We start from the raw sequence: 27,678 nt of genomic DNA, 5'->3' as shown, positions 1-27,678 counted from the left end.
AATAAATGAACAATTAAATCTACAGTGTATACCCTCTGGGCACACATATATGTATGCAACATGTGTAACATTATATATACATAAAATCAACAAGGCACTATATGCATGAATGTCTTTATGCAGTATAGCATGGCGGGGGGGGGGGGGGCGGGGCAAGAAAGCATCAAGCTGGAGATAATATATCAGGGTTCTCTGCTGATTCTGCCATGAAACAGCTGTATCATCTTAAACAACTTACTTCACTTCTCTGGACCTGAATTTATTTAACCACAGAATGAATGTTTGAAGTGTTATCATCTTTAGGGACACTTTCAGGCCTAGTATTTTTCTTACTAAATTCAAAGATTCATATAATAGCTCACATAACCCACTCTACGTGGAAAACAAAACAGCAAAATAACTAAAATTCAAACTCCTGACCCCCTGGGTAATTATAAATTAGTAATTAACTCTGGTCAGTGGCTGTCTACAAAACCGCCACATGAATTTTACTCCTCCTCCAACCTACCCTTTGTTCTTCTCATTTTATCTCTGTTTGTCCTTGACCAATGGAGCCAATGCTCTGAAATAATTTTGGAACACATGTGAGCCCAGTGAGCCACTGACATAATTACTCTGGAGAGCTGGCCAATGTCATACACTTGAGGACAGGAAAGGGGACCCAACTATAGACTCCTCTACGGCCATGTGTACCCTATCAGCATAATCCTTCCCACAAACCTGTGACCTTGACAAAGGCAAGTCAGGACCAAGAATGAGCTCACAACTGAATATTCACTCTCCTCCATAAAAACATGGCACCCTTTAAAATCACAACACAGCCAACACTACAAAAAGTCACTTTGCAAGAGCAGGAGTGAATAGGAGATGATTTAGCTGGTTTTTGCTCTCCAAAGCTCCCTTTCTTTAGGAAGAGTAAGTTATGCCATCGAGAACCTATGACCAACCTTTACGTAAGTACTTTGAGTGCTATTGGCTTTCCTTCACCCATCTCTTTAGGATGGCTGTCCCTCCTGCTTGGCACAGCACATCGCACCAGATCTCTCTGGCAAAGAAGGCACAGGTTCAAGAGCAAAGACATTTATCAACTCGAGTGCTGTGGAAGTAAACATTCAGTGCTACCCAGTAATACTTTTATTTTCCATATTTAGTATATAATTAAATCCATAGGAACTATAAAATGCATGTACATACTTCCTTTTAAAATGTAATAAATACGTTTCACTCTTTAATCCTGATTTATACTTACAGCTTATAAAATAATTTAGCCCATATGTAGAACTTTGATTTTTCTATGCCAAGCTAATAAATGCAACGCAGCTCCCTAGAATTTAACAGCACAACAGACTCCTACTTCATGAAACAAATATCTCCACTAGAGAGTCAACATTGATGCATCTTCTCAGGTACAATCACAATATAGTCGTCCAGCCAAGAAATCTAGGAAGCTGACTGAATTTGAAACATTTGAAATATTACTAAGGAAGGAACATGAGTCAAAAGTGCCCTCGTGTCCTACGAGCTAAAGGGGAGTGGTGGATTTAAGAGAAACCACTATAAACCACAGGCTCCCAAGGCAATTCAGCTTATAAATGAGCTTCCATATATGTCTTCACTTGCTCCTTGGAACAACGCTATCAGATTGATTGGGGAACTATTATTACTACCTCTAATTTTACGAACCAGAAAATTAGGTCCAAAATGGTAGATCCCAGGAAGTGGCAGGATCAGGAATAAAATTCCCATCTCCTCTTTTCTTATCCATGCTGGTCTATCCCATCATCCAGCCTTTCATGAGCCACAGTCAACCCAGCCTTGCATTACACTAACCTGGAATCGATGCCACATACACACACATGCAACAGACAGGGCCAAGGGAATGAGCCAATGGTGGTATAGTTTTTGTCTTAGCCTACCAAACACTACTGAGTGGCTGGAAATGAAAGACTCTTCTCAAGACAGGAAAAGTCATGCTGGTAAATTCTCTCCCCGTACCCCACCCCACCGGCAACCACCACATTTGTACATTTCCCTATATTTATTATTATCATTATTATTATTATTATCTGTAATCCTCTCCTACAGGAGCCGATTACAAGAAAAGAAATCTTGGGATCAGAAAAGCAGAACTGAAACCTAAAGCTTATCATAGTGATAAGGATACTTACACAGGAAGCAATAAATTACCACTGCTTCCTGTTTTAAGTATTCTTATCTGTAGGGCACTAAATTTTTTCACCACAGAACCTCACATTTAGGACACTTCCCAAAATAGAATCTTCTGATCTTCAGCTGTCAGCTGAAGTTGCTTCATAAATAGCCCAGTGTGTGTACTCTGGAGGGTTGCTAACACTCTAAATGCAAATATAGTCCAGGCATACTAATTCTTTTTAGACGCTGGTGACAATCTGGAATGTGCAAAATCAAGCCGCACCAGAAACTCTATGGAGGATACCACGAATGTCTCTAGTCAATGACCTGTGGAACGCTCTTTGGATATTTCTGGGCATTTTGAAATCACGGGCATTAGCAGGTATACATGCCTGTTTTCAATATAAGGTTAAAAAAGGGCATAAGATGTATTTTAGGTCAGTGGGTTTTTAAACAGTTTTAAAAACAACTTTCATCCAGGTTCATTTTGGTGAAAAGGACACATATAAAGAAACCCGTGAGTCTCCTGTACTTCAAACAACTTTTCCAGAGGCTTTCACAGTCAACAAGTACAGGCAACAAAACTGATTATAAGGGAATGTTTGAAAAATTACACATGTAACCCAAGGTTAAATATATGGAGAAAACACACACACACACACACACACACACACACACACACAGATATAAAATACGCCTAGCAGTAATCTTTATGATCTAGTATGTCAGGAATTCTATTGCCAGAAACACAAGTTGAGACAATTTCAGAGGGTGAGAAAAAAAATCAATGTCTGTGTTTTTAAAGAAAAAAAAAAAAAAGACTGTAGGGAATAAGACTATGAAACATAAATGACCTGGATTTTATTTGTCTTTTGTGTCCTAGCATTTGACCCAAACATCTGTGCCTTTCTGGCTCCCCTGTCACTCCCCCCTCTGAGTACCTGCCCCACAGCACACCTGCTCTCCTGGTGGTTAGGAAGCACAGTTGTCTGGGTCAAGGGTAGCTACCCCAGGAGAGAGTAGCCTTAAGGCTGATTACACTTTGCTTGTAGTAAATGATCAAAAAAACAAAACAAAACAAACAAACATACAAACCCCAAACCAAAAAAAACCTGGTTGAGTGTTAAAAGACTCTGTAAATACGATCTGCGAGCCCCTTTCGGCCAGTTGCTAAGTAGCTGCTTTGTTCCTGCAAAGGTGATAAGCACCAATTTACCACAAAGTGGCCTTTTTAAGCCCAGAAACAGTTTCCTGCAGTCCAGCAAAGAAAGCCCTGTCTCCAGAGGACAAATTCAGATGGGGCTGAGCCCTGTGGCTGCCTCCTGTGACCCACGCTGTTGTGCCCAGCCCAGGCAGCAGTGTGTGGCCAGTTCCAGATTCCCACCGGGTGTCTAGGAACCGATGATGACCAGGCTCAAATTAACTGTATTAACTCGTTTCCTTGAGCCCCGTCAATCAACTACGGCAAAGTAAAAGTGAAGATTTTATAAATATCTACAGTGAGGCAAGATTACAAAACAGGGTTTTTAAAAGATGACCAGTAGGAGGATTCAAACAACACAGTTTCAAACGCCCAAATATCTAGACCCTTCAAGGAAGAAAGCTGAAACAGGCTGTGACAATCACAGTAGCTCCAAGGTGGTAGAAAAATCTATAATGCTCTGTAGCTGCACAAATAAATACTGACATAGAGCAGATTAAAATGGGAAGAACGTGGGGGCCCCTGGATGGCTCAGGTGGTTAAGCGCAGACTTCAGCTCAGGGTCATGATCTCACGGGTCATGGGTTCAAGCCCCGCAAGCCCCGCGTGGGGCTCGGTGCTGACAGTTCAGAACCTGGAACCTGCTTCGGATTCTCTCTCTCTCTCTCTCTCTCTCTCTCTCTGACCCTCCTCGGCTTGCACTCTCTCTCAAAAAAAGTAAACATAAAAAAAAAAAGAATAAACCTTAATGTCTGCAAATTTTTAAAAATCATTAGGAAGTCAGTGATCACAGAGGCGCCTGGGTGGCTCAGTCGTTGAGCGTCCGACTTCAGCTCAGGTCAGGATCTCACACTTCGTGAGTTCGAGCCCCGGGTCCCACGTTGGGCTCTGCGCTGACAGCTCGGAGTCTGGAGCCTGCTTCGGATTCTGTGTCTCCCTCTCTCTCTCTACCCCTCCTGCTCATGCCCTCTTCTCTCTCTCAAAAATAAATAAACATTAAAAAACATTTTAAAAAATATTCTAAGGGATCCTACAAAAAAAAAAAAAAAAGTCAGTGATCACAGGTAGAACACAGAATGGGACAGAAGAGTCAAAATGTATTACAAACACATGAAACTACCTCACTAAAGGGGGCCAAGGAAGAAGATACTGACTCAAGTAACTTTGGAAAGGAGGGGAATCTGTAAGACTCAAGGCAAAAGAAACTATACATAAGCACCAGCTCTGGTTGATCAAGTTGTTTCCTATAGGACACAAGTTAACAATTCTGAACCTGGCATGCATATGCATGAGGTAGATTCCAACAAGGAAGTGAATGGAGGGAGGATGGTGAGAGCAAAGTTTCCCACTGTTGGGAGCGGGAGGTGACAGATAAGGGGGAAAGCTAGAAGAATCCATATGGAAATCCATTAGAGTTAAGAGACATCAGTATGAACTCATGTGTAGTTTGGTATAGATCCAGATGGTTACATATAGAAATATTTGTAGGTATGTCTGTATCTACAGGGTGTAATATACACACACGTGTTTCCTCGCTCTGGCAACTGGGAGGGCAGAAAATAAATGACACCCGTAGCAACAAACACAGCTAGCGCCAATATGTTGGTCCCTAATACAATTCACCAAGGAAAGGATCCAGGGCTTCTTGGAGAAATGGAAGATTCTAGGGTTAGGGCAGAAAATAAATCAGATGATCCTGGGGCATCTTGTAGTGTCACAAAGTAAGGGAACACTTAAAAATACTGAGTTAAAAATGAACGATGAAACAAGTTTTCTTGAAAAACCGAATTATATAAATATTCAGCAGCTCTCCCAACTGGTTTTCAAACACCTTTAAATCTCCTGGCCACATAAAAGAACCCTAAATTGGGGGTGCCTGGCTGGCGTAGCGGGTGGAGTGCATGACTCTTGATCTCGGGGTTGTGAGTTCAGGCCTCATGTTGGGTGTAGAGATTACTTAAAAGTAAACTCTTTAAAGAGCCCCAAATTGTAATTGCACTGGGTGCACTGTTGTTACTGGTAGAAAAGTAAATTATAAAATATAAAATATTTCTTAGAAAATACATAACATAAAATATAATAAAAAACAAAATATAAAAAGTTTCTTTCAGAAGAATGTGACTCTATAAATAAATTTCAGCTAATGAATATATATCATATTTGAAACCCAGAAAGTCATATCCAGTTTAATGAGCATTGTCTAATCATTTATGAAACATTTTATGTTTACGGCTATTTTCTTTGAAGAGTTGGTTTAAAATCATTTCCGGCCTTATTTCCTCTTTTAGCAAACTGACTAGTACCAGCACCAAGGTTATTGTGATTTCCTGTATCATTTTCTGCACATTTAAACTTAGCCATTAAAGGGGCACCTGGGTAGCTCAGGGGTTTAAGTGACTGACTTTGGCTCAGGTCACGATCTTGAGGTTCGTGAGTTCCAGCCCCACATCTGAGCTCTGCTCGCAGTCTCTTCCCCTCCCCTGCATGCATGCTCTCTCTCAAAAATAAATAAACATTAAAATAAATAAATGTAGTCATTATGTTTTATTTTTTAATTTGTTTTTACAACCTTACTGTCCTTTACAGTAGATTATATATATATATATATATATATATATATATATATATATATATATATATGTATATATATATAAACCTTCTGATAAAAATAAAATTTACATACCCAATTAAAAAAAAAAGACAGGGGTTATCACTTCTCACCACTACTAAAATCAGAATGAGGGAAATGCTCTCCCTTGAGAATAAGGGACTTAAGTCAGCTATAAAGAAATCTCACCATAAAAGCTTTAAACCACTAGAAAATGTTCCCTGAAACTGTGGGATTTCCTCTTGTGATCTGTGGTTCTAACAGGAATATGCTTGAAGATCCTTACTAGCAAAACACACAATAATATAAAAATAAAATCTTTCTATATAGGAGTAGTTTCAAGATTTTGGTCTTTCCTCCCAAACATTCTGTACAAGTAATAAGCATAGAGAAAGTATACTAAATACTTTTCCAACAGAATTTCCAGACAAAATTTCAGAAAAGGATTGGTATTACACATCACCAGTGTTGCGTACTTGTGTTCAAAAGAAAAGTTTTGACACCCAGGGAAAATTACTGACATCAACATCGCAACATGAGCTATGGTTCGTTCATGACACCAACACCCATCTGTGGCCCAACACACAATGGTGGCCATACCTATGGCCAGTTCCCATCTTTGCCATGACCCCCCAGAGATATCAATACCCCTCACCCTTTTTCCCTCATTGTCATCTGCTCCAGATCTTGACTTTACGTGTAAGACCATCTCTTCCAAGCAGAGACACATCAGCTTCAACTCTTACTTCCTTCTCTCTCATACACAGCCCTATTACAGCAGAAAAATCGGACTTTGCTGCATTTGTGAGTCACAAGGTAAACTTAGTCATGACTGATAAGCCACAAAGAGTCCAAATGACGTATTTACTCCCAGGCAAAAGGACTGTGATGAGTTTTAAGGTAAAAGTGTGTGTACAAATCAATGTTGTCAACCTCTCAAGTCCATAAAGGGGGGGCCAGAAGCCCTTGTCACATCTCTCAGTGGGTCTCCTTTGTCCTCTGGGAAAGCGGATCCTTGACAGCTTACTCCCTCAACCTGTCCTTGAGAAAAGAAGCTCTACAAGGGCCCAAATTGCTGTCTGTTCTTCACAGCTGTGAGTCCAGAACTTAGGACTATGCCTGGCACTCAGCAGAAACCCACTAACTCCTTGTTGTATTAACTAGAACATTCTCTCATGTCTGGTCTACAAACATTTGAGCCTTTGGCAATTCCTCACCACTGTCTTCATGACCAGTTATGCTTTCTTCAAATATCCAGGTTTGCTAATTACAACAGCTTGATTATGGAACGAATGGAAACATTTAAGACAAGTACCCGCCAAGTAAGTGTGAGGCCGTGGCAATGGAGTTGAGAAACACTCTCTGTCCTCCTGAACAGAATATGATTCTGGTCTACAGATAAATAAAGTGCTGGCATACTTCCCATACTGTGGTTTAAAAACATATGGCCCCACATTCATTTATTCAGTATCGACAACAAACAGTATCTACCAAATGCCAAACTCACTGCATGAAGCATTCGAACCCAGTCAACCACGCTGGTCGAGCCAGAAATAGCCTAGCCCAATACCAGATGCATATACCTGCTGGGAAACACTGCAAGGTTTTATTTAGAAAGTAGCATAAATGTCAAATGACTGGCCAAGAAAATGGAAATACTCTTCAAAATAAAACAGAAGGCATTTATATTACAGATTCGGGGTTTCAGAACAAAGGGTGACAACTGGTTTTGCTAGGTGTAAAGTTGCTTAGATTCTAAGTTTTAGCTTCATACTTGAAATAGCAAAAGCAATGTTTTAGAAGAATTGCTCTAATAGCTGATACACTAGTTTACAATACACGTTCTAGAACTGCGGCCATCAAACCAGCCCAGCCTCAATGGAGTGTGGAAACAGAACCCGGGGGCGGGGGGGAGCAGTTTCCTACCTTGGCAATTAGGTTCAACTTCCCAGACCCAGGATAACATTGTAGCAGAGTAGCTAACACGTGCCACACTGGCAGAACCGACTCATTTAAATTTAATTCCTTTCCCCAGATCGTCCCAGTATTTTAGTAGAAGGGCTAATTAGCAAAGATATACTCAGGAAGAAGAAAAGGAATAAGCACAGAGAACAAACTAGCCTCTTTGTAAAGGCAGAGGTAATGGTGATACAATAATTATTTTTCAAATAATTTTCTCGTTGCTTTTGATACTTTTAAACCTCATCAGTGAGAATGCTAAGTAAGCTCTGACCTAGATTAGTAAACTACAATTAACATCAGAAGAACTCTCTCAGCAGACTAAAAGTTGGTTAAACTCCTGTTGGAAGCGGAGAAATAAATCTTGTCAAAACAAAGCAAAGTTTCCATCAATCTTTAAAAAAAAGGGTTTGGGGGAAACAGAGGAAGCACCCCAGCATTTCAGACATATGAATGATGAGGCTGCAATTAATTTCACCCGAGCTTTTCATATCCGGTCATATCAGATTGCAAGAGCTCCTGTAATTTGGTTTGATTATTTTTAACACAATGGTAAATCTGAATTTGATTTTTAAGATATCTGGGGAATGAAATGGTTGGAGACACTCAAAATATACCCACAGCATTGTTTTTGTTTGAGACTTTTTCTAAAGTTATCTCCTGCCTTGATTCAATAACTGCTCCCTGAACTGCTGATGAACAAGTTTTTAATCTGGCCAAGCGTCTTGTGGGCCCTTCCCTCTTCAGATACTGGAGTCTACGCTCAAAGAGCTCACAATTGTTAGTAGGTAAGAGTGCCCGAGTGCCTGGACACCAGGGTTTTCCCACCATCACAGGAAGAGGGAAAATTTCTGAAAGAAAGGAGAGAGGGAGGGTGCCAGGTACACTTGAACCAGGCAAATAAAATACTCTACATGTTTTCTGTGATCATTTAAATGTACTGATTTTACAATGCAACCTCAATCTGACTTACCTACAGTGAAAATCTATTCTCAATTCCACAGAGCTAAGAACTCTTTACCTTCCGAAATACCACTGCCACTATTTTTTTTAAAGTAACATTCCCCAATCCCCAATCCCCACTCCCCCACCACCCCCCCCCAAAAAGGAAGGCCTCAAATTTCCTAATCTAGTGAGTCACTATAAATCATCTCAACTGGGGTAAAGAGGGAGCAGAGGAATGGGGCTGTATTCTTACAGAAGAGACACATTAATTTAAAACCCACCTAAAAGTAGCCATTGAATTAGATCAAATTGGGTGGCACGGACTTTTGTTGTATACTTGATCATGCAAAGACACTTTCCAAGAACCCATCTAATACAGCCTGGTGGGAAGCAGGCTTTGAAGACACAATAACATTCTTCCAGCTTTCAGGCTAGAGCCTAAAAGCAGGAGTCATTCCTTTTTCCGTCTTGAGACACATTCCTCACACAGTTCAAAGGCCCGAGAATCAACAAGCCCATACACTGTCTGAAGGTTGTCCCTTGTAGGAACTTGTGACGGACCAAAGGCTCAGGCTGCAAAATATTTTTAAAGACCTAGTTTTAGGAATGTAACCCTTTTTATTGGAATGTAGTTTCCACTCCCCAGCCCTCCTCGCCTCCAAACACACACACACACACACACACACACACACACACACACACACACACACGAAAAGCTTAGCAAAAGGGAAAGTTTTCATTATAATCCCAATGACTTCCAGGGTACACTACCAGTGAAAGTAAAATATTTTCAGAAGTAAAGTCATTACCCATTCTTTAGGGAAACAAATGTAATATTTATATACCTTAATCTAACCAGAGGGAAGGAGATCAGCTTTGAAAGGAAGGTATTGTTAACGACGGTTCAAAGAGTGTGCTGGAATTGGGAAGGGGGCAGAGGGCAAGCCAAGGAGGAGCTGGGGGGTGGGTGCAAGCTGTCAAGATCAGGATATAAATACACCACTCAACTAGCCCCTCAAAACACTTTAGGGATCTCCCTTCCCTCCTCGCGATGTGACATATGTTACCCAGTGTCCCAGTTTTGTTTTGTTCTCTGACCTCAGGAACGTTTAAGGCATTCGAGGCTCTGGTGTAAGAAAAATGGAAATACTGCCTGGTAAGAGATCTGGGACAGGGTTGGCCTTCGGATACTGCCAACCATCAAGCATTTGCTTCCCAAGAGCCAGCAACTCTGCGTTACCAAAGTCTACGTTTGTGCTCAGGTGGGAAAATTCCTTTCAAACCGTCGAAAAGTCCTGGACTCCATTTCACCCGTCACTCTCCACCACTCCCCACTCAAAGTCTAGTTCTCTGCACAAGCTCTGCTCTGGTCCAGCTTGCCACATGCGTGGGGAGAGGGTGGTGTTGGTGAAGGGGCAGAGGGATGATGCCTGATGCCCTGTGGCTCTGGGCCCCTCTCTACTACCCCATTTCATCGCCAAGACTGCGTGAACTGCCTGAGGACTGTTAGAAACTGTAGTCCACAACAGCCTCTGATACTAGAAACCTCAGTAGTCATTTGTCATGTTTTTCTTAGAGGTGAACTTCCAGCTTTCACTCATTCCATAAGAGGCCTATCTCAAGGGGGAAATCAAACTCTTAAAAAAAAGATCCGAATCTGCACCTGGCCCCATGAACACGTGATATAAAAATATTTGCTCTCCTTTCACAAACCTCAATGATAGAACCATATTATGTACTATTTTCTCAAATCATTTCCCGTCCCCACATTTAAAGTGGTTTCCCATTATTCCACTTCGTAACACCGTGTCCTTCTTCCTCATCGTACCACATTTTGCAGCAATGAAATTCACTGTTTACTTCTTTGTTCTCTGCCTCCTACAAGCACCAGGAAGGCAGGGGCACACCTATTTCTGTCCCCAGTGCCAGGTTCACAGTACGAACTCAATAAAAGTTTGTGGAGACCTTCTAAGCTTTTGTGTTTTTCACAAAAGAAAAATTAGAAGGAACAAAGTGATAACACTTCATACAAAGGGAATCAGGGCTGTTTCACCCAAAGCTAGGCATGCTCATTATACACATTTAAGAATAACTTTATTCTAAATGTTCAACGTGCAACTGATAAATGGTCAATGATGGTATGAACAACTGCACGTATACATACGCTCATACATTGTAGAAGTCAGAAACAATGGCTTCTCCCAGCAAGAAGTAGTGTCTATTCTCCTATCCCTTGAAACTGGGCACGGCTTTGTGACTCGCTCCGGCCAATGGGAGAGCAGCAAAAGTGGAGTAAGCAGGGCACTGAAAAGTACTTGTGCACTCCTGCCCCCTCTGGCTGCGGCTGGTTGCTCACCCGAGGACTGCGCGAACTTTGGGTTAGCTTGCTCTGGTTCAACCAACAGCAGGCACCGACGGTCAGCATCATCCACCAGACAAGTAAGGGAAACCACTGTAAACCAACCAGCCCTCGGCCAACCGTCCACCAACTGCAACCACAGGAGTTTACCCAGGTGAGACAGGAACTGCCCGGCTGAACGCAGCCCAGCTCCCCAGCCCTCAGGACTGGGATCTAACAAATGACCGATATCTTAAGGCAACAGGTCTTGGGGTGGTTTCTTACAGCCCAAATGATACGTACACCTAATGCAGGCAAATGATGCATACACCTAAGAAATTAGCTTGCTTCCTATATTAAATTCTTTAACAGCTGTTTTAAAAGTTCCTGCATGCCGGGGGCGCCTGGGTGGCTCAGTCGGTTAAGCGTCCGACTTCAGCTCAGGTCACGATCTCGCGGTCCGTGGGTTCGAGCCCCGCGTCGGGCTCTGGGCTGATGGCTTGGAGCCTGGATCCTGTTTCGGATTTTGTGTCTCCCTCTCTCTGCCCCTCCCCCGTTCATGCTCTGTCTCTCTCTGTCTCAAAAATAAATAAATGTTAAAAAAAAAAATTTAGGGGCGCCTGGGTGGCGCAGTCGGTTAAGCGTCCGACTTCAGCCAGGTCACGATCTCGCGGTCCGTGAGTTCGAGCCCCGCGTCAGGCCCTGGGCTGATGGCTTGGAGCCTGGAGCAAGTTTCCGATTCTGTGTCTCCCTCTCTCTCTGCCCCTCCCCCGTTCATGCTCTGTCTCTCTCTGTCCCAAAAATAAATTAAAAAAAAAAAAAAAAAAGAAAAGAAAAAAAAATTAAAAAAAAAAAGTTCCTGCATGCTGTATTTCATCCCTCACTCCAGAGGATCTGGAAGAAAACCCGGTATTATTGCCTTTAGCATATTCTTATTAACAAGTCACCAAAAATGATAAAAAATATTGGTAATTATGACTTAAATGTTATCTGTTCTCATGTTCTCAAAAGTTTCTATTTTGTAACGAGAACTGCCCCATCCTCTTCATACCGTACCTGGACCACAATCAGGAAGGACATCAGCCATAAATGTGTCTAACCATTAGGCTGCCTCACTGGTACAAAGTAGAGATCATCTCTGTCATACACACAGTGATACACATTTCCTCAGGAGACAGAACAGATTCCACTCACTTTCTCCAAAGTTACTAGGAGAGGAAATCACGAAAGCAATTTATTGTATTATTTACATGCGATTATGATGTCTAAAGTAACCTGCTCCCAGAATTTGAAATGGTTTCCCCAATCTTTCAGACCATTCCAATAGAAAGTATTAATTCTTTTGAACTCTCACCAATAGGAGACCTGGGTGACCAGAAAGCCTTCAAAAGGATCGTTAACCTTTATAGTTAATCCTACCACACTATATTAAGAACTAGTTGTTCATTCCATTGGAGGGGGCGGGGAAATGCTGGCCAGCTACCATGGAAGTGCCCCGAGGAGAAAACAGAATAATAAAGACTTGCACTTTGAAGACTGAGGCCCTTTTCCCTTCATAATCAATTTGCACAAACGCTTCAAAATTAGAAAAGCAGATCACTTCCTAACTAATGCGCTCCCTCCATCACTGGGTTACACTAGATTATGCTTTTTATATCGCGTCCCGAAGAGTCACAAGAGGCAAAGAAAGTAAAGAGTACTTTTCTTTTTTCCTCTTAACAAAAAAGGCAGTGAGTCTCTTGTAAGAGGCATGCTCTCTGCTGTGTTCCTTCGGTGCAAACACGGGGGATCTGAGCATGTTCTTCCATGGAAGACTTGGAGCAGTTGGGCATTTAACCAACCCCCTATTACTAAGCTTCAAAATTTATGAGCAGTTCATCTCTGGAAACATAAACAAAATCCAGCATTGATGGTGGCCTAGGGGAAGGCGACCTGGGGAGCAAGAGCGGGAGGGAAGCTTAGTTTTCACTTTATACCTTAAAAAAAAAAAAAAATGTTTTCAACTGCTTGAAACCTAGAGCACACACACGAATTACCCACACCGACACTTTTTTTTTTTTAAATAACGTGACTAGATCCGGCAAGCTATCCTAAGACTTGGTGGTCTTAAAAAAGAAATGCTTTTTTGTTCCCGTAAGAAACGACTCTAACCTTAAAAACAAATACGACTGCCCATCATCAAAGCAGAGAGAGTGCAAGGGAACACACGGAAGAAACAGCAATGACAAAACCTCAAAGGAGATTATACTTCCAGCCAGAAGCAGGCACAGGAACCAGAGGTCAGCGGGTTAAAGCCTGTCACTACTAAAAATAAAAACCACCCACCCGAAGGGGGGGAAAAAAAAGTCCTTGAATGATAGAACTTCGAAGACGGAAAGAAAAGACTTTTACAATTTCTTTTGCAGCTTCCACCTTCACCCCAGGCTTCGTAACGCGGCCCAACCTCCAGCAAGTCCTCATGAACTCCGGTCCCTGTAACACCTGGACCCCCTCTCCTGGCCGCTTCTCCTGCACAAAAGAGCCAAAGAGATCTTTCTCTTGCTTCTTGCTAATATTACGTTTGCCGGCTGAATATCCAAAAATGGGCCACTCTTCCAAATAGTTTCAACAGCCTTATAAGCTATTTAATTATGCTGGTGTTACTGCCAGCCAGGAAGGCAGGGTTACAAGGGCTGAGAAAAGCATAATCCTTTGAGGTAGATGGGCACATTCACCCCGTAAGGCTATGAAAAAATGCTGACTTTCATGGATTTCATGTTCTGAATCTTGTTTTTTGGTTTGTTTCTTTTCCCCCAGATAAGCTGTGCCGTAAGAAGTTTGGTAATTACTTGAACTGCCTTCACCACCTTTCCCCCCCTCCACTTTCATGGGTCCACCCCCATCGGCTTACAAGAAAATATGTGCTATTGGAACACCGTCGGTGCTCATTGGTGTATGCTGAGGAAAAGAGGGAGAGGGGCCAGCAAGAAAACATGGTCTGGGGGCTGTTAGGCAGAGGGCAGATCACGTATGTTGAGTTTGGGAGGTAGGCGGCCTCTGGTCTTGTACCAGAGAAGCTAAAGTTCTTCTGATTATCTCCACAATCCCTAAAATTCAAGAGTAAGTATGATTATTTTCTGGTATCCTAATGAGCCCTTCAGATAATTTGAAAAGGGAGCAGGGAAATGATCATGAGAGAATAAAAGACAAATAATAGTTGAGGACAGAGTAACTAATGAATATTTTGCAGACCTTTAACTGTCATATTTTTATAAATGTCTTTTCTCAAATTTTTCCCCACCTCGCATGGATTGTAACTTTCCTAAAAAGAAGCATCATGACTTTTTGTGCAAAATATAATTTGTTTGCCACACTATCCACATTCACAGAAAAAAAAAGGGGGGGGATGTCTCTTTAATCATTTCAACAAACATAACACAACTATCAATTTCTCAAGATTAAGTGATACTGTTCATTCAGCAGCATGACCTAAATATGTCAGGGCAGATCAGAGAACTCGCATCCAAGTATTTTTTGGTCAATAGAAAACAAGGGGGAAAAGTTTATGAACTTGGGTTTACCGGCATCTTCTTTACAGCCCAACCAATTAGCATCCAATGTATGTGGGTTTGGCTCAAACAGAACCAGGAGTAGATGGCAGAAGGTACGACACAGAGTGGGGAACAAACAAACGAGCAAACAAGGAATGGCAAAAGGAAAACAATGAATGCTCACTCAGTAAAACATTACTCAATAAAACATTCAGGGTGGGGGTAATAAAACCACAAAATTTCCTCTCCGCTTGAAGACAGATGCAATGATCCAATTAAAATTATAGCCTGACCCACATATTCAATTCCACTGCCATCATTAATGAAAATACAGAAAGAGGGTTGAAAAAGAAAAGCAGCCTTTTCAACATCAACACATCATTTTTAAAAGCTCTATTATTCAAAGATCACTGGCTCATTGAGGAAGCACAAATACCGTTTATCCAACCAACTCTATTTTAACAAACAGATTATAGCAGAGCCTGAAGCAAGAATATTATTAAAATGGGAAATGTTCCTTTCCCCATAGATGACAGAACCTTATACCCATCTAATCTTTTTCTTTTTTCTGTGAATCAAGAACGGGCAAGATACTCCCATCTCTACCTTGCAAGACAAGAATGGAAGTAAGTAGATGATATCTCCTAGCTATCATTCAAAAAAGCTTTATGATAACTTTTTGGGGGGCAACTATTTCATTAGTTGGCAATTAGCATACTAATATTATATCCCATACCAATACTAGAATGTAATTCTGTTAAATTAAAATTCAACGTGATTACAACTTCTAAACATGTTTCAAGAACATTTTAAGAAGAGCTTTTAGAGTCTGACACGTAGCTACGGACTCATAAGGAAATAATAAATCAAGTATATAATTGTAGATGTGGCAAAGAGGGTTGCAGAATCTTTAGTGGGAAACTGACTTCAAACTGAATTCACAAGACACTATTTTCCTTGAATACAATTTCCAGTAACTTTGTAACATGAGGAAATGATTGAGAGAATAGCTTTCTTTAAAACAAAACCTTGTAATTGTGAGGTGTCCCATTATCCTAAAGTTACCAACCCACCAAAATTAAAAAAAAAACCCATTAATATACTATACAGCTAAGAAATATACATGATAGGTAGCAGAAGGATTGGAAAAGAGAACACACAAAAAAGCTAGATGAAACTCAGGCTGCCAGCAAGAGAAATACGGGGCCTTTTCACACACCTAACAAGGCTGAAACAAAAAATTGTAAAAGATTTCCTATAGTCCTCACTTGCCCTCTCAGGTTTCCTCTCTGATACCTCACTGAAGGATTCTGACCGTACAAATGAGAAACACTATCCATAAGCAGACCACCCACATAAGAAGGGGTGGTTTCCAAGAGAAGAAACAGAATAATGTCATAGGCATCGATTGGTTAAAGCTTGACCTGTACTGTGGGGTGGGATGCTTCCAACAGTTGACCTTAGGAGGCAAGAAACTAGCAGCCGACTTGCATTCCCACACACATTTGAGTTTTCAACAAGGAAAGAGGAGGAGGAGCCCAGTTCAGTCTAGAAAAGTTTTGAAAAATTGAGACTGGTGCAGTCTGGAGGTCTTGTCTTAAGGTCTGTTAAAATCTGCTCCCCTCCAAACCAGAAAGGTTAAAATAGGTCCTGAATCAAAACTATTAAGAGTGATCCAAAAGCCAGAACAGGACGAAACAGAATATTCTCATGCACTTCATTATGACCCCATCAACAGCTTCTTCGGAAAGAATCCTCATTACAACTGACCCATTAAAGAATATCAGTTATTGTCTCCAAAATACTCCTATGTTTAGTGCTGCAAAGGAGGTCAGAATAATTTAGAACAAAACTCTCGAGTTACCGATGAGGAAATAGGTTCCGAGAAATTAAGTGACTTGCCCAAGGTCGCTTAGCTAGTGAAGGGCACAGGCTGTGTTACAACCCAAGATCTCTGGCTTCCAGGAACTGTTTTTTTCCATTCCATCATTAAAGATAGCATAAAGCTATTTTCCAGAAATTTTGATAACCTCCCCACCACTCCGGGGGTGGGAGGGGGGAAGCAAGGGTCAGGGAAGACATGAACTTTTGAATTGCAAGTCCTTTATTGTAGGCAATATTGGAGATAGTCTTCATTTGGGCGGGGGGGGGGGGGTGGCAATCAGAGAAACGACTACAATATATAGAATTTTTTATGGATTTATTTTTTTAACCTAAAATGCTACTTCAAGGAGAGCAGAGATTAATAAGATTGTTAGATGTTCAAAGTTTTCTGGAACAGAGAAACTCTCCCACAGCTCAGAACAGCATGAGGCATGGCATTTACATCAGGGCGGTGCTTCTTCCTTACATTTACACCTACGGAAAAAGCGGCTGCCTTTGGGGCTTATGCTGCAGTGATGCATGAGGGATGCTGGCTGGTGAGAGGGGAAGGGGAGGATTTCTTTTATTTTCCTTTATTTTAGAAAGGACAGATCTGAGAACACATTTTCCATCCCCTCAAGTAATACATCTCATATGCTGTTGGTTATGTGAGGGCCACAACACAAACCTAGCAAGCTTTAGGAAAGGTAGCCAGTCTCCCCTGATGTTCTTTCACTGGAGCTGTCACTGGTCAAAAAAACAAATCTGGTTTTGAGAGCTTAAGCAGCGTTTCCCCCAACCTCAGTACCAAACCCTACCCAGGCCTTTGCACTCAATCTCTAGATTCTCATGATTTGCAAGCTATATCCGGCGTTTTCATTTCACTGGGAGCTCCCCTGGGCCTAGAAGGGTCAGTTTTTGTTGATCTTATCTGGCTCCATGCTTTTCGAACTGCAGCCGCTCGATATATAGTGTTGACCCTAATGCAATTTCCAGCCAAATGAGTTTTTCCTGAATGATTCCCCAAACAGTGCCAGCCACAGCACTTGTGCTTCCTCCTCCGTTTTTTTCTTCCCCCTCCTCCCTCCCATTAGTAAGGGACGTAAATGTAAGAATCTTGAGCCAACCCAATCAATCCTACAACCACGTGCTCCTGGATTTCCAGACAGGAAGATGAAGGAACGTGGCGTCGTAGTAAACCGTAGTAAAGAGAGGAGGGAAACAAAATGGGGCATGTCACATGGTCATGGCCTGGATTTTTCTCAATTAAAAAAAAGAGGAAGTGTGTGTTTCCGGCCTCTGTCAGTGGGCTGGTTGGACTTTCTCATTCTTGGGATTCTGGGCTGGAGGCACGAATAAGGCTGAGAGCATAACATCCTCCGGGCGTGGGGGGGGGGGGGGGGGTGGCGGGGGGAGAGACGCGCATTTGGCTCAGCTCCGCGGGCTCCAGAGGGAAGAGGTGGAGGGACAGAGGTAGACGACTGGCGCCCCCGAAGCCCAGCCCGCTGGCTACCGCGGAGACCCCGGACGGAGGCCCGAGCCCACCGCCCCCGCCCGACCCCCGCTCGAGGCCCCACCCCGCGTCCTCCGCAGTCCTGCCAATGCTCGCGCTGATTGGCTCTGGCGGGAGCCAATCCGCGCCCGTCCGCCCCGCCCACCCAGAGCCAGTCCTGCACCGAGGGGCCGGGGCTCAGCAGGCTCTCCCGACCACCTCGCGGCCGGCGGGGCGGGGACGGGGCCAGGCAGCCCGGCGCCCCCAGGCGACCGGAGGTGGGCGGGGTGGGAGGTTTGTGAGGGCGGCCTCAGCCCCGCTGCAGATTCCCCAACCCCCGGCTAAAGGGGCTCGGAGGAGGGAGGGGAGCCAAGTGCCAAATAAATAGGGAGGAATGCAGGAAGCGGAGGTGACCCGGGAAACGGGAAAGTGCCAGAGCTGAGACGGTATGCGCCAGACAAAAAGGCCACACAGGGAGGGGAAGGGAAGGAGGGAGGAGGAGGGAAGTAGTCGTGGAGGTAGGAATCCTTGAAATCCCAAGGAAATGCAGTGAAAGAAAAGAAATGCTCCCCCCTCCCTTTTTTTTTGAAGGGATCATAACAAAATGACCAAAAAAGAAAAATAAGGGGGGGGGGGACCTAAAAGGGGTGGCTTGGGTCTGTGCCTTTGCCAAAGCCTGATCTATGTGCCCGAGCTGCAGTTTCAAAACTAAAAAACAAATTGAAAAACTGGGCTGCTGTGTCCTTTCTGCCTTCTTTCTTGGGCTCTCAACCCACTCTCTGCAGAGTAGGCCACAAGGACTGCGAGATTCTGAAATGAGGCGCACACACACACACACACACACACACACACACACACAAAACAAGACAACGCCAGAAACAGGAAACAAGAGATGGGAAACAAAGAACAGGGGAGAAGGGGATGCCGGAAAACAACTAAAAACACAACTCCGAGGAGACACAGGTTGACAAAACCCGGTAGCTGCCATGAGGTCAATCAGAAGGAAAACCACCAGTTCTGAGCTCCTGAGCTGCCTCACAAATGTTCTCCTTTAATAGAGAAAAATACTGGAGAAGCCGCAATGTTTAATAAAACGGGGAGGGGGGGGGTGAGGAGGAAGCGCGCCTCATTCCTTCCCAGTTTCGGGATTTACCTGAGCAACAGCAAGGCAGGCAAAGACAGAAATTGCCCAGGGAGTTAGGAAAAGGATGTTTTCACAAAGCAGCATACTCATTCCTGGGAAAAGTTGTTTGCCAGGGGCGGGTCCGCTTTTGTGTTTCAGAGGAGAATGGACTGTCTTTAAACTCCACAGGGCAGAGGCAGGTGAGCAGAATTCACGATGGGAAGGGGGCCAAGCAGCATTCGGTGCCTCACAGAAAACACCCGCACACACCTCTCATCTCGCCATTTACATCGTAGAATAGGCACTGTCGAATTTTTCTGCCATGGTGCTGTGAAAGCATGGTGTGCTGCTACTCCCAGATTATTAGGGATATGACTATATGCGTGTTCCAAAATATTATACTCTCCCTAAGAAAGCTCAGAAGATCGTTTGGCTTTGGTTGGTTGGTTTTTAAGGTACCCTCCACGTAAAGGGGATTGCATTTTAAAGCCCCTTGAAAAGATGAAAACTCTATTTGGTCATCAGTTTCTTTTAGAGCAAATATCATTTCTTCTACTCTACATAAAAAGAGACCGGTTCCACCGAAGAAGGCAGGTGAGGAGAATTTCTTCTTTCCTGTCCTCTTTCATCTCCCCTCTGGCCACAATGTTGGTTCTGCTGGGTTTTTTTCTTTTTTCCTTCAAACTCTCATTACTTTATAAATGAAACACTTTGCAGCATAAATGTTAAAGGATTAGAGGGGTTTTCCCCTAAGCATTTTTTTTATCATTTAAAAATGACCAAAGTTTTTAACTGATGTTGATATATACAATTAAATCTCTCGTCTAGTGACTCATGAAAAGAGAGGTTAAATACTGATCAAATAATGCTTTGTGTAATATATCCTCTAAAATCTTAGTCGGAATGTTTTTATATCTATGTCTTGTTCTAGAAAACAGAGAAGGATAGGGGTCAAATATTAGAGGCTGTTAGAATCAAGGAGACTGAGGCCACATGATAAGCAAATACCTATGAATAGAAACCCAATGCACAATTTCTTACGAATGGACACACATTACGAAGAATAATGCTTTTAAAAGCTCATTCTGTGAAGCATATATCAAAAAGACTATCACAAGATAATCAGTTCGTCAGAATAAAGTGTTTCCAAATGCTGGAAACTTCTACATTGCCAACTCATCACATTATTTGCAAACTGCACTCCTCTCTTCTTCCCACAATTATGACCACCAGAAAACAGGCTCAACGGAATGAAGGACAGGCTGATTTCCTATTACAAATGTTTTTCATTTTCAGTAGAGCCTTAGCCACAGAAGACGTAACAGGCTAAGTTTCCACATTTACTGAGGTGTCTACTCTTGCCTTTAAAGACCAACCAGAAATGCCCCCCAAATGAAGGGGCTTTAACATTCAATGCAAAATCAAACCAGACCCCCGCGCTCCCCTAGCTCAATACTCTTTCTCTTCCACACACAAAAAAATGTTAAGTAACTTTACAGAAGATGTGCGGTAGTCCTCAAACGATCTGGGTGATGTCTCCCTGAGGCCTTTGCAAGAACAGACAACGGTAAGGCAGACACGCTGGGGTGGATTTCCATAACTCTTAACTAATAATGGGTCTCAGACACCAGCAGACTTCACTGCATACCCTGTATAAAAACAGCCATGCCTGTGAGGTGGTGGGTCGGTGTGTGAATAATATTTCACAAATCCTGGTTCGGGAACAAAAAGAGAATGTCACCCATAATTACTTTCTACAGAGAGTCACAAACAGGCAAGTATGTCTCTCTAAATATGTAAGCCTGAATAAGCTCTTCCTCCTGAATCGTTTTAGGGCAGCAGGAATAAAAATTGATGTTTCCACTGCTATTTATGTTGCCTTGGTATTGTGAAATCACAGAACTAAAGGACACAGAGCAACTTGATAAGATCACCCTGAAGAGCTCCAAGAAACTATCTCAAGTGGAGGGTTTGGTTTAGACCCTGTATTAACCAGTATTTTTGTCGTCTGTTCCTTCTAGGGACTGACCTAAATATACAGTCAAAAGAAAACTTCAATAAAGAGAACAAGGTTCTTATATAGGGACTTCACAAGCCTCAGCACTGGTGTAGGGTATATATTTTTGAAAATCATACGGTTAAGTATTTCGCTTGGGAACCTCAAATGAAAAAGGCCTCCTGGGCCGCTGCTCCAACAGGTTTATTTGACCACCAGCCAAGTGTCATGGGGGGGGGGGGGGGCGGGGGAGGGGGGGAGAGCACACCTTGTGTGCCCTAACCTCTCCCATCCTGGGAATGCACCCCCTAAGGAAGCAGTGGGAAGGAGAGGAAAGGGGGCCTAGGCAAAGAGGAAGAGAATTCCAGCACAGGGTTCAAAGCAGTTTTGTCTTCTGACTTTGTCACCATGAAACGCACCTGCTGTGATGTCCAGTCGAGCTACTGGAGGTCCTCTGGCTGCTTCTGGAAACTGATGCTGGCATAGGAGCTTAAATCCTCGCTGGAGCGGCGGGTGGAGCTGCCCTCGCTGCTGCCCAGAGGCTGATGAGGGGGCAGGGGCGGGGGCGGCTGTGGTTGAGGGGGGCGCTCCTGAGGGCGCTGTTTGAAGTCCTTGACCAAATCCAGGTCTATGTAGTTAAGACCGTTCTCCAAACCCCCGGCGGCCCCGCACACTTGGGCCGGCTCCTTGGGGGCTCCCCCGAGCTCCCCAGGCCTCAGCCACACGTTCTCGAAGGAAGCAGAACTGTGGCGTTTCACCTCCTCGGCGCTGCCGTTGCCACCACCGCTGCCCCCTCCTGCAGCACCCCCTCCGAAGGGCACCGTGTTGCCCGCCCGGGTGGCACTGGGTGTCGAGGAGAAGGTCTCAGAGCTGTGCCGCCTCCGGCACCCTTGCGGGTCCGCACGGATCACTTTGGCACTCTGGTTCCGGTTGGGGCTGAGGTTCACCCTGGTGAAGGCGCTCATGCCTCCGGGTCCCTGCGGGCCCCCCAGCAGGGAAGAGCGGGCCACCAGCTCCCCTGCTTTTTGAGGCGCAGTGGGGGAAGCCGAGGCTGCCGAGGATGAGGAGGGAGCGGCGGCCGTGGCCCCCGGAAGGCTCGCCTCCTCCACGAGGCCTGTCCGCATGTCAGCATAGCTGATGGGGGCAACTGGTGAGGTGTCCACATAGCTCTGACCGGGACAGCCCATCTGCATGGTCATGTAGTGACCGCGGCTGCTGGGCACGGCCCGGGTGGGCCTGCACACGCTGGCCGCCCCAGGAGGTGTGGGGCCCACTCTGCCTGGCTGGACCCCGGCACCCTCCTGCCAGGTGGCCCTCCTGCCCGGCCCCAGGTCCATGTTCATGTACTCTTCAGTGCCAGTCTCTTCCTCTCTGGGGGCTGGCTGGAGCTGGGATGGGCACCTGACAGAAGGCGAGCCGCGGGAAGCCACGGGACCAGATAAGTAGCCCGGCTGATCCCCCCCAAACTCAATATTCACATATTCCCCTGGGCTCTTGGGCTCCGGAGGGTGCAGCAGGGGGGGCTGTGGCTGCTGCTCTCGGACCCGAGGTAAAGTGCTGGCCTTGGGATCCCCCAGGGACAGCCTCGTGGGCCGAGCCAGGCGGCTGTTGGTCTGGGCAGCCGTGTCCACCTTTCGAGGCAGATGGGGCTGCAGGACCTGATGGTGGATGTGCGGGAGGCCAGAATCGGGCCTGACCCCACAGTACCCGCCGCCCAGGCTGTCGCTGCTGGTAGAGGAGGAGGAGTCTTCTGCGGTGGCGGCATAGAGAAGGCGACCAGAGCTGGAGGAAAGGCGGAGGTGCTGGTGCCGGGCACTCTCCTCCAGCTCCCCGGGGCGCTGGGTGTGCTTAAAGGACCTTGGCAACGAGTAGTAGGAGAGGACTGGCTTGTGCTGGGGGTCCTCCGGGCCGTAGTAGCAGTCGGAGGGGCTGCTGGTATTGGAGTCCCCCACCGGCGACATGTTTATGTAGTCACCGGTACAAGACAAGAGCTTGCCGCCACCACTCTCTACGGGGAGTTTGGGATGTGGCAGAGCGTGAGGGTGGTGGCCCCCGACCCCGTTGGTCCACAGCTTCCCGTAGCTGCTCCCAGAGGGGGCGGCGCCGCTGCCGCTGCTGCTGGGCCCACCTCCGATGTCAGGAGAGCAGCTGCCGCTAGGGGACATCATCATGTAGCCATTGGGGTCCACCCTCTGGGGATGGCGCCTGATGGGGTTGATGATCTGCTGTGGCGCAGACACGCTCTTGGGGCTCATGGGCATGTAGTCCCCGCTGCCCTTGCGGCTGCTGGGCACTGGGGCCACTCCTGGGGACATGGGCATGTAGCCATCATCAGTGTGGAGGGAGGAGGTGTCTGGGCGGTGGTGGCCCCGGTGCACCTCCAGACCCTCCTCGGGGTAGGAGTGGGTGGGCACGAAGGCGGAGTGCCGGTAGCCGGGCAGGCGGCCTCCGCTGCCACCTCCTGGCGGGTAGGCAGGCATCATCTCCGTGTACTCCTCAATGGAAGCCACCGAGGACTGCGATGGGGTCTTCTGGTGGGAAATGGTAGGGGACGTGCCGGCCGAGTGAGTCCGCTTTCGGAACCGATTATCCAGATCGGCTGCACTAGCTCCTTCATCCCCGGCCAGGGCTGGGCTGGTGCCCAGGCCGGCCCCGGCGACGTAGCGGTGACCATTGCCACCCCGAGGCAAAATGTAGTGACCATTGGGGGCGGTGAGGGTGGAGGAGCCTTTGCCTCCCATGCAGATGTAGTTGCTCAGCTCCTCCTCCCCGCGGGCCGGTGGGGTGTGGCCCAGGGAATCCGGGGTGACACTGCGGAAGGAACTTCGGAAATCGCAAGGACTGGAGCCGTACTCATCCGAGGAGATGAAACCGCCATCGCTGGGGGAACCGGACACAGAAGCACTAGAGCGCCGGGGGAAGAGGCAGTCCGAGGTGGAGCCGTGGCCACTGGTGCTGCTGGACGACAGACTGACCGGGCTGGTGGCAGAAGGCGAGCAGCGGGACGAAGGCATGGGGATGGAGCGGCTGTGGTTGAGAGGCGGGTGCAGCCGGGAGCTGCCGCGATGCCGGTGCGCGTGCGTCCTGTTGGTGCTCGGACTCACGGGGCTGCCGTCCACCGAGGCCGGGCGGGACATGGTGCCCTCGCCGTCGCTGGACGCGCGCACGCGGAAGGAGCCCTGCTTCCCGCCCACCATGCTGGCCGGAGAGGTGGCGGTGATGCTCTCGGTGCGAGAGCGGCGGGTCAGCCCCACCTGGCTGGGTGGCGGGTTGTTGAGGTGGTGCCTGCGCAGGGGGACGCTGATGGGGTTGGAGCAGTTGGAGGAGGACTGGCTCTTACTTCGAGGACGGAACTCGTCGCTCATGGCCCGCATGGCCTCCAGGATTGTCTCGTGCATGTTCTGGGCCACCACAGAGTCATCCACCTGCATCCAGAACTCCCCAGGTCCCGTCACTGCGGAACGGCCCACTTCGATGAAGAAGAAGTTCTCGGAGTGGCCGCAGCGTCTGATGTTCATCAGCTGCAGCACCACGGCCGCCGCCTCCGAGTTCAGCTTCACGAAGCTGATGGTCTTGCTGGTCAGGCAGAGGCGGTAGATGCCAATCAGGTTCTTTGTCTGACCCAGGCCCTTGGGTTTCAGGATCACCTGCCAGACCTCCTTGAACGCAGGTCCTGGGGGCACATCCCCGTAGCTCAAGTCCTCCCCAGCCTCGCCGAGGCCCGAGCTGCCACTGCAGCTGCCCCCGCCGCCTCCTGCCCCGGGGGCCGCGGCCCCGTCGTGGTGGCTCTTGGCCCGGTTGTGCAGCTGCAGGAGGGCCTGGTACCAGCTGTCCTGCTCCGCCTCGCTGTCCGCCGCGATGGCAAAGTGCTCGTCCCGGGTGTAGAGGGCCACCAGGTGCTTGTTCTTGGAGTCCGCCCGCTTGTTGATGTTGAAGCAGCTCTCCAGGGGGATCGAGCGTTTGGGGGCGCTCGACTTGTGCCGCCACTTCTTCTCGTTCTCGTAGTACTCGAGGCGCGCCGGGCCCCCCGCCTCGCTGGCCGCCCGCAGCACGAAGAAGCGCTTGTGCATGCTCTTGGGTTTGCGCAGGTAGCCCACCTTGCGCACGTCCGAGAAGCCTTCGGTCTCCGGAGGGCTCGCCATGCTGCCGCCGCCACCACCGCCGCCGCCGCCGCCGCCGCCGCCGAGGAGAGGGAGGCGCCGAAAAACAACCGGGTGGGGGGCGGAGGCTCCTCGCCGCGGCCCCGCACATGCAAACAGGGCTGGAGGCGGCAGAACCCCCGACTCCAAACACCACGCCGCCGCCCGCGCCGGGGAGGGGCAGCCGAAGGGGGACGCAGCGGCTGCGCCAAGGAGGTGGCCCCGGCCGGAGTTTACGGGCGTTTCATGCCCTGGGGGGGAGGCAGTGCGTCCGGCGCTAGTGCAGCCCGGATCCTCCGAGAGCCAAGTCTCCTCGCAGCCGCCGCGGCCGGGAAGGAGCGAAGATGCATCTCTCGCCGCCCGGGCTGGAGTCTGGCGCAGGCGGGCGGCGGCGGCGGCGGCCAGGGGTCCCCGCGTTGCCCCTCCAGGCGCGCGCGCCTTCCCTCCTGAGTTCCCCTCTGGAAGTAGCGATTCCCGAGGCAAATTAAATATCCTTGGGCAGGGGGAGGCGAGCTGCCAAGTCCCAACGTTGCACGGGGTTCTCCCTCCTCCTCCTCCTCCTCCTCCTTCGCCTCCTCCTCCGCCTCCTCCCACCCCCCAACCGCCCCGCCGCCACCAGCCGCCCAAATACCAGCTCAATCGCAGAGACCGCGGCGCTGCGGCTGTTGCTGCTGCTGCTGCTGCCGCCGCCCGCGGACGGGTCCGCTGCAGCCCCCATTCGGGCCCATCTCGGCGGACGGAGAAAGTGCCTTTTCCACGCGAAACGCTACTAGGCGGCCGAGGGAGCTGGGGACGCGCCGGAGGGACAGGCTCATCCCTGCCCCTCGCTCCAGTCGGCAGGGGAGGAGGGGAGGGGACGAGGGCGGGAGGCAAAGGGGGAGGTTTGGGAAGGAGTCGGGGAAGACGCCTCTTCCCCGGGAGGCGCTGCCTCTGCAGTTACTTCTCCCCTCCTCCCTCCTCCTCCTCCTCGGAGAGTTGCCGAGAGCCCCAACCAAAACAAGCGGCGGCGTCTGGCTCTGCGCGCCGGCCCCCGCCGACCGCGCCGCCGTCTCACTCGGAGGAGAAAAACACGTGACGGAGCCTCCGCGCTCCGCAGCCCGGCCGCCGCCGCCGCCGCCGCCGCCGGGAGGCTCCCGCCCGGGTCTCTACATTCCCGGCCGAGCCCGCCCCGCGCCCGCCCCTCTCCGCCCCCCGGCAGTGCCGCAGCGGCGCCCGAGCTGGGCCCCGGCGCAGCGCTCGGGCAGCGCCCCTGCGCGGCCGCCCGCCCCGGCGCAGAGCCGTCCTCCCCGCGTGCCACCCAGGGCGCCCCCGGCCCGCAGGAATCCCCGCCGAGGGTGCGGGCGGGTGTGTTTGGGTGGCTACCCGAAAGCACGAGGGGAGTCTGGGAAAACGGAGGCGGGGGGACGAGCTCGGGAAGACGCAGGAGTGAGGGTGGGGGGCGGCGGGGGGGGGGGGGGACTGCGGCTACGGGGCCCCGAGTGGGAGGACCCAGGGAGGAGGGGGCGCCAGAGCTGGGCTAGATTCTTACCTAACAGGTAAGATAGACCCCTCGAGAGGGTGGCTTCTGGTCAAGCCTCTTTCCTCCAGAAAATAGAGAAGCCAGACTTCAGTTTCACAGTGATAGGCCACGGTGAGGAAATCTGTATTTTTATAAGGTCTTCTAAGGGACTTCTGGGCCAGCCTTCCACCTTGGAATCCCCGAAACCACTGCAGGGAGAGGTACCTCGAAGGGACAGAGGGACGCCCAAGGGCATTTACTGGGGGATTCTGGTCACTCCAAACTAGAAGAGGGATCCGGGTAGAGTGTTCGAAACCCAGCGCTGTGGGGTTACTGCTGAGGAACTGGGGGGAGAAAAATGTAAATATCACGGCTTCCCCCTACCTCCTTCCTAGCGAGGGGGCGGGGATTCACGGGGGTGAAGGCTGGGCGAGAAAACGAAGATGTCCTTTATCATATTCCGAAATGTGTCTGTGTTTTAAAAAAGGATGTTAGGGACCTACAGAGGGTTCATAAGGCCCAAACCCTACTGTGTAAATATTGGCTTAAGTGTTTGTTTCACGCACCCATTGAACCACCACACCCATTGAACCACCCCATAAAATTTTTACCCTTGACCACAAGGATAATCGGGAGAAAACAAGGATCCTGCCAGCTCAACGCTACGGGGAAAATGGGTACTTCATGAGTAGAACAGGTCAGCATCCTAGATCTGCTTGCATAGTCTTACAGTTATCTTGGGGTCTCCGTCTCACCACATGCCAACGCTCCCCAAAGTTGTTTTTGTGAGCTGACCTATGAACAAGCAGTTTGTCCCTTGCTCGCCCGCCTGGCA

General features: G+C 47.9%; 1 protein-coding gene across 1 annotated transcript in view; it reads right to left on the bottom strand.

The window, feature by feature from the left end:
* IRS1 (insulin receptor substrate 1) overlaps window positions 1-25,515 on the bottom strand; it is a 63,128-nt gene extending 37,613 nt beyond the window's left edge. The window contains exon 1 of the mRNA XM_058702932.1: window positions 21,626-25,515. Coding sequence (XP_058558915.1) covers window positions 21,647-25,348 — 3,702 coding nt within the window. The 5' untranslated portion in view covers window positions 25,349-25,515 and the 3' untranslated portion in view covers window positions 21,626-21,646. The remainder of the gene's footprint in view (window positions 1-21,625) is intronic.
* Window positions 25,516-27,678: the final 2,163 nt, after the last annotated feature.

Source organism: Neofelis nebulosa, chromosome 2 (assembly GCF_028018385.1).
Source record: "Neofelis nebulosa isolate mNeoNeb1 chromosome 2, mNeoNeb1.pri, whole genome shotgun sequence".
Classification (NCBI taxonomy): Eukaryota; Metazoa; Chordata; class Mammalia; order Carnivora; family Felidae; genus Neofelis; species Neofelis nebulosa.
This window is presented reverse-complemented; position numbering and strand designations above follow the sequence as displayed.